Raw genomic sequence first — 11,503 nt, 5'->3', positions numbered from 1 at the left:
AAAAAAAAAAAAAAGAATGTTTACACCACTGAAAGTCCATGTTGATACACTTACTCTGCACTCAGGGTGTCCAGCTGGCAGCATCGCCTGTTGTCAGACAGGGACCACAACAGCAGGTTTTGGTCAGGCAGCCAGGGAGGGAAGAGGTAAGAAGGAAAAGCCTGGCTGGGTGTGGTGGGTCAAGCCTGTAATCCCAGCACTTTGGGATACCAAAGCGGGAGGATCACTTGAGCCCAGGCATTCGAGACCAGCTTGCGTAACATAGTGAGACCTCATCTCTAAAAAAAATGAAGGGAAAGCCATATATATACGAGGACCTTCAGAGAGGGCTGCATGGCAGGCATGGTGGGATTGTCTGCACTTCTTGGGTTTCCTGGCTCAGGAGTCTAATGCCCACTGCAGATGACCTGAGGCCTGTTGGTGTCCTTATCGGTGCCACTGATCCCATCCCTATCCCCTTCCCCTGACTTTCCATGGATTGTTTGCCCCCAATTCACTAAGAACAAGGCATCCTTTATGTGTTGACAGCTATGTCTCTTCAACAGGGAAGCTGTGACCCCAGGCAGGAGTCTGGGGGCAGACTAGAAAAGGCCCCGTAAGAACATCTAACACCTGTTCAGCTGAGAGGTCAAGGCTGGAAACTTGATCAAGAATATGTTCACTGTGTCTTGCCCTCTCCTTGACCAGCGGTGCACGTCACTTCAGGGCTGAAATGGAGATGCCCAAAGAGGTTGACAAAATCGTCCTGATCAAAAGATACCTGCACACCCATGTTTGTTGCAGCTCTATTCACAATAGCAAAAACATGGAACCAACCATGCTGCCCATCAAAGCTGAACTGAACAAAAAAAATGTGGTACATATACACAATGGAATATTTGCAGGCATAAAGAAGGACAAACATATGAACTTCGCAGCAACTTGGAGGGATTTAGAATCTATCATACTCAGTGACCTATCACAGAAACAAAGAACAGAGTGCCATATGTTCTCACTCATAAGTGGACCTTGAACAATTATCATAATACTATAAGAAAGGGATTGGCAGTAGTGGTAAACTGCCAGAGGAGGGAGGGGCACACCTCATCATCAAGGGTACTTGCATAATGAACATTTGTATACCTAACTCTGAATTGTACCCCACATCTTTTGTTTTTTTGTTTCTGAGTTGGAGTCTTACTCTGTCATCCAGGCTAGAGTTCTGTGGCACACTCATGGCCACTCCAGCCTCGACCTGCTGGGCTCTGGCGATCCTTCCGCCTCAGTCTTCCAAGTAGCTGGAACTGCAAGCTCATGCTACTATGCCCAGCTAATTTTTTTTATTTATTGTAGAGACTAGGTCTCGCCAAGTTGCCTGGGCTGGTCTTGAACCTGCGGGCTCAAGCAATCCACTCCCCTCAGCCTCCCAAAGTGCTGGGATTACAGGCTGAGCCACCAAGCCCAGTCCTCCACATCTTTTTTTTTTTTTTTGAGTTGGAGTCTTAACTCTATCGCCCAGACTGGAGTGCAGTGGCCGCTCCCGGCCACCGCAGCCTCGACCTGCTGGGCTCTGGTGATCCTTCCGCCTCAGCCTTTCAAGTAGCTGGAACTACAGCGTGCTACCACGCTCGGTTAATTTTTTGATTTATTGTAGAGATGAGGTCTCACTAAGTTGCCCAGGCAGGTCTCGAACCCGCGGGCTCAGGCAATCCACTCACCTCAGCCTCCCAAGGCGCGGGATTATAGGCTGAGCCACTGAGCCCGGCTTCTTCCACATCTTTAAAAAAAAAAAAAATTGTACTGATCATCATTCATACTGGTCCAATGACTCAGGCTGCCCTTTCCTGGGGTATTTCCCCGGGAGGCTGCAAAGGGCTCTTCTGGTAGATACGTGGATACAGTTCTGCTTGCCTCAGGTCTATCTCAGAACTTTCCCAGGGTTCCTGGAAGCAGCTGGTATGCTGTGTTGGTGGTGTTTCTTGAGGCTCCTACTCACAGAGGCAAAGACCAGACACAAACCTGTGTTCAGTAACTGGGGACTGCCAAAGGCAGCTCTGACCCTTGATGGGATGAATATAAGTCACTGACTATAAATATCCAGGTCATGCTGGTACATGAAACTGCATTTGTGAAATAAAATTAAGAGAAAAAGAAAGTTAAGTGCACGCTGATTACAATAATAAAAAAGATCTTTCTGAAGCCATGATTTCAGTTTCACCTTCTCCAAGAAGCCCTCCCGGTTCCCCACCCTGAATGAGGTGCCTTCCCTGGCATCCCAAGTGTCTCCCACGACTGTGCCTTCACATTATCTATCAGGTCGGTCTCCCTGGCAGACTGTGGACTCAAGGGAAAGCAGTTTCTTCAGTAATCTCGTATTCCAGGATCTTGGATGGAGTGGGTGTTCAGTTGATGAGTAAGCCACGTGAGGACTGGAAAATAATTTACAAATTTAGTCCGCTAGGTTCACTGAAGTCCTGCTTGTCTTATTCTCTTTAATTTTTTGAGTGTAGGGAAGGTCTTGCTGCAGGCTCATGATCTCTCCAGCCTGAGGATGAGTCTGCATTTTTCTTCTGGGAACTGCACCTTGCCACACCACTTTGGTTTTTCAGTGAGGTCAGGGGTGCTGAGAATCCCAGAATGTCAGGGCTGAGGGGATCTTTGCTGATAGCCAGTTCCCAGTTGTTCTCGACTGTTCTTCTGCCTCCTTCCCGAAGGTCCTTGAAACCTTCACTGAACCTCTTAGGGCTATAAAATGTGAGTAGCAAACTTCCAGGATTATTGTGAACAGACATGCTATCTGCACAGTACCTGCTGCAAACAAGGTGCTTAATAAAGTTGGCTGCTTCTGTTCCTTTCCCATAATTTATCAAGCATCTGAGCACCTGCTGCATACCTAGCAAAAGTGACTCCCTGTCTTCACGCAATTCTCAGGCCCTGAAATTGTGTTCCTGGGACCACTCCACAACGCAACTCAAAGTTATCTGGTGAGAGTTTGCCCCTGACACGTGCAGTCCTCCCTACAGGACCCCCCTCCATCACCCTCATCAACCATGCACAAGCCAAAAGATTTGACAAATTATCTCCCACCCCAGCAGGTACAGATGTCTCTGACTGAGACTCCAGCTAATACTTGTTCCTTTTAAAGATGAGAAAACTGTGCCTATGTGACTTTGATTCCCCTTGGGTTCAGAGGAGTCTGGGTTATAGTTGGGATCATCCTCCAAAGTGTGCCATGGCTCCTCACCTTCCTGGAAGAGCCACATCAAGAGAGAGAAGCAGCCCTCTGGAACCCAGAACAGCAGGGGAGGTGTGTGCACTGCTGGACAGCCTACAAGTAAGGCTGCGAGCAGGCAGGCTGCAGAAGAGCTGGTGAAGTTTGGTTGCTGGGGCCACCTGTGCAGAGCACTGCTTGTCCCTGCTGGCCGAGGCATTGCCTGAGCCGGGGTCAGCCAGGTCTCCGTGTGTACACAGGGATAAAGACCTGCCCCTCACTTGGAAAGCCTACCCAAGGCCTAACTAGCACCAGCCAGCTCTGTCCCATGAGTACAGAGCAGCTCAGGCCCCTGAGCACAAGTGCCAGGCGAGGAGGAACAGGAGTGACACCTTGGGACAGAGGTCAAAGTGCACAAGTTTATTTTCTAGAACAAAGGCTAAAAGAAGCAAGTTTCTTTTATTTTATTTTAAGAAGGACAAAAATTGTTATTAAAACATCTACATTATTATCAAGATACTAGACCTTATGAATATTTAATATTAAAGTGTGGTATTCTTAAAATTTTAATACATAGACATTTTAAAGGATCATTAAATTGATTACTGCCCAGCTGAGAAATGCAGCATCCATCCCCTCCCCAGCCTTGCCCCCATGTTTGACATGCCATCTTGTCCCTGCCTGCTAGGAGTGGGCATAGGACCTGGATTCAACAATCTGAGCCTCCAAGCTGGGGGCCCTAGAGGAGTTACAACGAAAATGGGTACTCTTATCATTAAGTGTTTTCTGCGCACCCCATCACTCCCTGCCTCCTATTCTCTCTTCCTTATCCTGTGGGGGACCCAGCTCTGGCCAGGCCAGGGAGCCCAGATCCCAAAGAGTTCCTGGACAGATAATAGGCTGAAGATGAAAACTCTGGACTCTAGTCCTATTCCTTATGGAGGAAGACAAATACAAACCATTTTCTCTCCCTGAGCACTCCTGCTCTCTCCCTCTAGATTAGGGTGGTCTGGGAAGCTATCAGGCAGAGTTGGCCCCCTAGCTGCCCAGTCACCTCTAAACCATGGTTCTATGCCCTGTCTCCTTGCATTTAGCCTGATGACCCTGAAAAACTCTCCTAATCACACGAGGATGGCTGCATTTTCTGGTCAAATTCTTTATCTTTAGCCCTCATTAGAAGTGATTCCTTGGATACCACACACATATATAATATTATATAGAGCGATATATTTAATACCTGTGTATATATGCATCATGGGGGCAACATATATACACACTAAAAACAAGGCTGGTGACAACAGACTGCAACACCACAGACCAGGGAAAACAAGTATCATCGACATTCACGGCCACAGCCCCCCCACCTTGGGTGTGGTCTCTCCTCCCCTCCAGCTACGCTGCCAGCACCCAAACTCTGCAGTGCTGACCTGCTGGGGGCAGGGGCGGAGGCAGGGAAGAGGAAAGGGTGCATGCCAATTACCGGGAAAGGTCAGGCAGTGGTGGCAAGAGGAACAGGGTTTTCTATAGCCCTGGGTACCCGTCACTATGCCAGCGCACTCACTTATCCTTGCTGAGGAGAATGGGGTATTCCCTTCTCTCCTTCTCAACCCCCTCAGCCTTGGTCCCTGGTTCCTTCCGGGGCTCCCCACTCCTTGTGCCAATGGTTGGGGTATCTGGAATGTCTGGGGAACCAGAGGAGGCTGGGCCTGCCCATGGGGGTGGGGTAGAGAGGAAGGGGTGCACACAGACATGTCAGACGAGAGGAACAGGAGAGGACTTGTTGGGTGGGAGCAGGGACTGGGTGTCCACTGGGGTCCCAGGCAGCTGGTTGGGCTGGGGATCAGGGAGGAGCTGGGACAGACAGTCATAATTATATGTCTGGTTCTAGAGAGAGGACCATGCTGGGTCCTAAAGAAAGGGGCTATGTCCCCTCCTGGAGTGGCCCATGGTGCCCAAGGTCAAGCCTACCTTTTCTCCATATACCCCAGACTCCCACCCTCCCCACCCCCATGCCTCTGCAGATCCTGAGCTCATGGTGTCCTGTCCTTTGCTGCCTTTTCCCAAGTGGGCATGGGGAAGTAGCCTCTGCTACACTCCCTCCAACCATCCTTGAGAGGGGACTGTCCCTCCATGGGGTACTGATACCACCAGCCCTCCTCTGGGCCTCCCTTCCCCAGGCCCTGGACTCCTAGCTGCACACGGATTCAGAAACTGCCACGCCCCTGCTGAGGAGCAGGCAGGCTCTAGCTAATAACTGGCCCTGAGTCTTTTGACCACTGTTTTCATCCCAGATCTGCCTAATGCTGGGAGCCTGGGCAAATCACTCCACTCTTCCAGGCCTTAGTTCTCCTTTCTCCACAATAGGGCTTGGGCTGGGTCACCTCTGAGGATCTACCATCTATATCCATCGAGAATGGGGTTGGGGTGGTAGAGTCAGACAGAGGAGCGAGACAGCTTAGTCAGACTCTAAAGATCATCTAGCCCAGCCCTTCCCACTCTTCCAACCAGAGGGGAAGCTGAAGTCCCAGAGGGTAAGTGACCAGTACAGTGTTCTCAGCTCCATTGTGGGGCTGTATTTTAAAGCTAATTGGGGCCTCCTGCCCTCTGTGTGTCCTGGTCTGCTCCCAGGGAGAGGGGGGTGGGGTGAGGATGGGGTGGGGTGAGGATGGGGCAGGGAGAAGGACCCTCCTGCTGCAGATTCAAGTGGGGACCCAGACTCCCCAGCCCTGAGCTTTGGGCCCCTTTAGGAGCAGAGAGAAGTTAAAGCTGTAGGCTGAAGCTGGAGGGGTCAGCCAGGCCCCTCCCTCCTCAACCAGGAGAGCCATGGGGGTGGGAAGGGTCTGTCCAGGTTCCAGCAGGACCAGGACCCTGGGACTGCTTGGGGCTGCAGCATGTGCACCTGGGTTTGCATACCTGGGGCACTGGGGACGGAGAGGATGGCCAGGGCCCCAGGGGCTAGGGACTGCCTGATTAGGGTGACCCCCACCCCCAGCTGGCCTGCCCTGACCCTGCTATCAGACCCTCTGTCTCCACCCCCACCCCCTGACCCCAGGACTTTGCCCATGGCCAAGACCTGGCCCTACTCCCCAGTGGTGGCAGCAATGGCAGGGGCTTCTGGGGTGGCACCAGTTGTGTCCCTGTCCTCTTGCAGCAGGAAGTTGTATTTGCCAAAGTCGTCATCCCGTGGGCACAGAAGCATGTCCTTGCGAGCTTTGGCCAGCTTCTGCTTCAGCACCTCACGCCGGTCCAGCCACTCGTTGAGTTCCTCCTGTCCATGGGCACAGCGGCACTTGTCCCCGTCTGGGCAGGCCTTGCCCTTCTGGAGCCTGTGGGTGGCAAGAGGCTCAATGCCCAAGCTCCATGCCCTTCCCACACCGGGCTGTGGGACCTCGAGCCAGCCACTTGACCTCTCCCAAGACAAATCTCTCCCTGGGAAGTCTTGTAACCAGCTCAGGGAATACCCGGATCTGCCCCAGGGCTGCAAAGTAGGGGTCTTGGCCAGTCTGAGCCTACCCCTCCAATCCCAACCCACCCCCACAACTGTATTCACATCCAAGACACACCACCCCCCTGCACACTAGCTCCAGGCCAAGAGGAGCTAGAGCTGGCCACGGCCTCCATCTCCTCAGGCTACCCCATGTTCCCTCAAGACCCTGCTCTCACCTGTCACAAAGCCGGAACTCGCCCATGGGGAAGCGGTAGGCCCAGCCACTGGCGTCACTGTCAGACGTGAAGACCTTCTCCTTGTGCTTCTCAGACTGAATGTGCTGCTGCCACTGCTTCTTGCTGTTGCTGTTCTTGCCGCAGAGCCAGCAGTGGTAACCCATCTGGGGGCACAGCCACCATGGGTGTTCACACCCCTACACCTCTGCCTGGACCACCTCCCTCAGAGAGGCTGAGCTCCAGCTGGCTGGCCCCTCCAGGCTGCCTCTCCCAGGTCAGGCTCAGACCACAGCCCAAGCACATAGGGGGACGGGGGAGTTACCATGATGTCGGCGTAATCCGTGGGCATCTGGATCTGCTTCTCCCCTTCCCGAGAACTGATTGGGGTTCCTTCTCCAGGTTTCCCTGGGTTGTGTTTTTTCAGCCACATGTCATAGGTCTGCTGCATGTCCAAGACTAGGCAGGGGACAGGGAACAGAGTGCCTGGTGAGGATGCGTTCCCGTCTGTTCTGCCCCATGATCCCTGCTTGATTTGGGAGCTATGGGCATCCCAGGCCTGCTGACAGGCTGCCTGGCCTCAGGGCTGGGTCAACCATAGAGCCCCAGAGAAGGCACAGCCTGGTGCAGATGGACAAGGGGGTCCAGGCAGCAAAAGGGGAGCAGCAGGCACTCTCAGGCCTGCTGATGAGTTGAGGTGTCTAGGGATGAGGCGGCAGAGGTGAGGCCCCTGCCCCATCTGCCCACTCACTCTTGTTGTCCTTCATGAATGTCCACATGTCTCTCTCCTCAGGGCTGTGTGCGAAAGAGCAGTTCCCCACGTACTGGCACTTGCGGCCGTTCTGTGCGTGGATGCAGAGCTGTGGGCAGGCATGGGGAGAGACTCTGAGTCCCACTGAACTGATCCTTGCTTCCCTGAGGCCCCGCAGCCCCTGGCCCACTGCCTTGGGACTCACATCGTATTGCTGTGGGAAGTTGCGAATGGATGGCAGTGGCCTCACTGATACCCATTTTCTCTTGGCTTTGGACATCACCAGAAGGACCCGCCGCTCCTTGGTCCAGCTGCAGGACAGAGCAGGGAACCGAAAGGGGAGAGGTCAGGACAGAGCCTCAGGGCTGGTGACCTCTGCAGAGAGTCCTAGCCTCTCTGAGTCTTGGCCCCAATATCTGTGGTGCTCGGGTGGGCCCCAATCCTCCCTGGGCCTCCCCCTGGCACCCAGCTCACCAGTGCCGGGCCTTGGCACTGCAGTACTTGAGGTCCTTGTCAGGCTCCACCACCTGCCCATTCCTCCAGCACTGGCCACACACAAACTTCATCTGCAGGTCAAAGGTGCTGGGCCCATGTGTCCGTGGGGCACCCTGTGGAGGATGGGGAGTAGGGTTGGTGAAGCTCCAGGCACCACGCCTGAGGCCATAAAGTCTGTCACACAGGTGGCCTGAGAGAGCTGGCGCTGCCCAGAGCATTGGAATGGGCTGGTCTACTCCCTAGTCCTACCATCAGGCAGAGATCTCCCAACTGCAGGCCCCATGGTTTTTTTGTGGGGAAGCCAGGCCTGGAATGGAAGACTTTCCTATCAGGAAAGGCTTCCTTGGAGCTCTACATTGCAGCTGCCTATTCCATGAGCTCCTAGTCTCTGAATTATCTCATGTCGACCAAGTCACCCAATTATGAGAGCCAAGCCTGCAGATAGCAGGGGTCCAAAAGGTGGAAGCCACTATGGAAGGGTGTGGGGAGTGATAAGTCTGCCTTGGGCAGTAGGACAAATATCTGGGCAGCCTTGGATTCTGGCGCTCCCTCCAGGGTAATGTCCAGGGAGGCTCTAAGGCCCCACCTACCATGTTTCTTCCCTGTCCTTCACCCCAGCCTCTTCTCTGCAGGGAGAAAGGCCTGCTCTTCTGTACCCTTGGGACAGGGTGGGGAGGCCAGAGGTAGGAAAGGTGCCCACCCAGCCTTGTCTCCTGCCATATTGAAGCCCCTCACCTGGCTATGTTGGCCTGTGAATGCACCAGCCATCCCCCTCCCCTCCCATAAACGAGAGCTTTCCTGTCCTCCTAGGAGCCTCAGGTATGGGGTCACCCCTCGTTCTAATTTGGTAGGTATAAATCTCCTGCCATAGGACTTCACCTGGACAGAAGCTGTGGCCACTCTCCCATGTCCCCAGCCCAGAGCCTGCCTTAGAGGAGAAAGGATCTCTGTTCCCATTTGTTGACTGACCCTGGCCTAGTACCAGAAAACTCACAGCCTAGCTCAGTCCCAGGGTAACACAGATATCATCACACCTGGATTGATTGGGACTGGCCTGCAGGAGAGTGGTAGGAGGCTTATCCACATCACTATTGATTTCTGGGTGTTCCCTTGGATTCTCACAAGAAGCCTGAGAGGAAGGCATTATCTCATAAGGAATCTGAGGGTGAAAGAATGAGGAGGTGACAGGGTAATGGGAATGGTCCAGGTGGGGAGGAAACAAAGCAAGCTCTGGATGGGACGCCAGAGAAGCTGGGATTTGCCTCACTCAGTGTGCCTGCCCCTGGGCAAGTCACCAATCATCTCCAACACTGTTTCCCTACCTACGAATGCCACAGTACCATGGCTCACATCTTCAGGACCATGGCAAAGATCAAGAGCAGTGGAAGAGGACACAATCAGTGGTGTCAGCCTGAAGAGTGCCAGGGTATTTACATGGTCTCAAACTATGTCCCCAGAAGATATAAATATTACCAATGGGAAAGATCTAATTTTATAATAGGTAAACAGTTTCAGTGTAGTCTCCTTTAGTCAAGTTATCAAAGGTTTTTTGTTTTGTTTTGTTTTGTTTTGTTTGAGTTGGAGTCTCACTCTGTCGCCCAGTCTGGAGTGCAGTGGCACACTCACGGCCACCCTGGCATCGACTTGCTGGGCTTCGGCAATCCTTCCGCCTCAGCTTTCCACGTAGCCAGAACTACAGGCGTGCACTACCACATCCGGCTAATTTTTTTGATGTATTGTAGAGATGAGGTCTCGCCAAGTTGCCCAGGCTGGTCTCGAACCCGCAGGCTCAGGCAATCCACTCACCTCGGCCTCCCAAAGTGCTGGGATTACAGGTTGAGCCACTGAACCCGGCCCAAGTTACCCAAGTTTAATCAAATGATCAGTAGTGAAGCAACACACTGAAAATGACATGCCTCCTGATGTGTGAGCTGAGGAGAAAACATTGCCTCTGTGGTATCACAAAAGCCCAGATAGGCAGACTTTACAGAACACCATCAAAAATGTCAATGCTGTGGAAGACAAAGACTGAGGAACTGTTCTAAATTAAAGGAGACTAAGGACACAACAACTGAATGTGATGCATTCTCCAGATTAGGGGATAATTCATGAAATCTGAATAACAGTATGGTATCAATGTTAATTCCACGATGCTAATTGTTGTACTGTATTGTACTATGATTATGTAAGACAATGTCCTCATTTTTAGTACATACACACTAAAGTGTTTTGGGGTCCTGAGACATTATCTGCAACTGTGGATATTGTCTGGGTGTGGTGGTTTATGCCTATAATCCCAGCACTTGGGGAAGCTGGGGGAGAACTGCTTGAGCCTAGGAATTCTAGACCAGCCTGGGAAACATAGCAAGAACTAGTTGCTATAAAAAATTTAAGCCTGGCTCACACCTGTAATCCCAGCACTTTGGGAGGCAGAGATGAGAGGATTGCCTGAGCCCAGGGTTTGAGACCAGCCTGGGCAACATGGTGAGCCCTCATCTCTCCAAAAAATAAAAAAATCAGTTGGGTGTGGTGGTGTGCACCTGTAGTTCCAGCTACTTGAAAAGCTGAGGTGGAAGGATCACCTGAGCCCAGAAAGTGGAGGTTACGGTGGCCATGAGCGTGCCACTACACTCCAGCCTGGGCGACAGAGTAAGACTACGACTCAAAAAAAAAATTTTTTTTAAATGAGACCCTGAATCAAAAAAATGTGGATATAAATGTATGCTGGCTGGCTGCAATGGCTCACACTTATAAAATTCCAGCACTTTGGGAAGCTGAGGTGGAAGGATCACTTGAGGCCAGAAATTTGAAACCAGACTGTGCAACATAGTAAGATCCTGTCTCCACAAAAAATCTTTAAAAATTAGCTGGGTGTGGTGGCATACACCTATAGTACCAACTACTTGGGAGGCTAAGGCAGGAGGATTGCCTTAGCCCAGGAGTTTGAGGAAGCAGTGAGCTAAGATTGTGCCACTACACTCCAGCCTGGATGACAAAGCAAGAACCTGTCTTTTTAAAATTTTTTTATGTTTTATTTATTTATTTTTTGAGTCAGAGTCACACTCTGTTGCCCAGGCTGGTGTGCAGTGGCATGCTCATGACCACCGCAGACTCGACCTGCTGGGCTCAGGCAATCCTTCCACCTCACCTTTCCAAGTAGCTGAAACTACAGGTTTATGCCACCACATCCAGCTATTTTTTTTAAAATTTATTGTAGAGATGAGGTCTCACCAACTTACCCAGGCTGGTTTTGGATCCCTGGGCTCAGGAATTCTCTCATCTCAGTCTCTCAAAGTGCTGGGATTACAGACTTAAGCCACCACACCTGGCCAAGAACCTGTTTTAAAAAAAAATTGTCGGCCGGGCTCAGTGGCTCAGCCTGTAATCCCGCGCCTTTGGGAGGCTGA

The 11,503-nt window shown here is 51.8% G+C and overlaps 1 protein-coding gene across 2 annotated transcripts in view; it reads right to left on the bottom strand.

The window, feature by feature from the left end:
- Window positions 1-3,589: 3,589 nt before the first annotated feature.
- ZC3H7B (zinc finger CCCH-type containing 7B) overlaps window positions 3,590-11,503 on the bottom strand; it is a 43,881-nt gene continuing 35,967 nt past the window's right edge. The window contains exons 17-22 of one of the 2 annotated variants that reach the window (XM_008073268.2): window positions 8,076-8,209; window positions 7,807-7,912; window positions 7,602-7,710; window positions 7,176-7,309; window positions 6,854-7,017; window positions 3,590-6,516 (exon numbers count right to left, since the gene is read on the bottom strand). In XM_008073268.2, the coding sequence (XP_008071459.1) occupies window positions 6,270-6,516; window positions 6,854-7,017; window positions 7,176-7,309; window positions 7,602-7,710; window positions 7,807-7,912; window positions 8,076-8,209 (894 nt within the window). In that variant the 3' untranslated portion in view covers window positions 3,590-6,269. The remainder of the gene's footprint in view (window positions 6,517-6,853; window positions 7,018-7,175; window positions 7,310-7,601; window positions 7,711-7,806; window positions 7,913-8,075; window positions 8,210-11,503) is intronic. The other variant, XM_008073269.2, reaches the window with a different exon arrangement.

The sequence above is a fragment of the Carlito syrichta genome, unplaced genomic scaffold (assembly GCF_000164805.1).
Source record: "Carlito syrichta isolate Samal-C Ts95f unplaced genomic scaffold, Tarsius_syrichta-2.0.1 Scaffold315802, whole genome shotgun sequence".
Lineage (NCBI taxonomy): Eukaryota > Metazoa > Chordata > Mammalia > Primates > Tarsiidae > Carlito > Carlito syrichta.
This window is presented reverse-complemented; position numbering and strand designations above follow the sequence as displayed.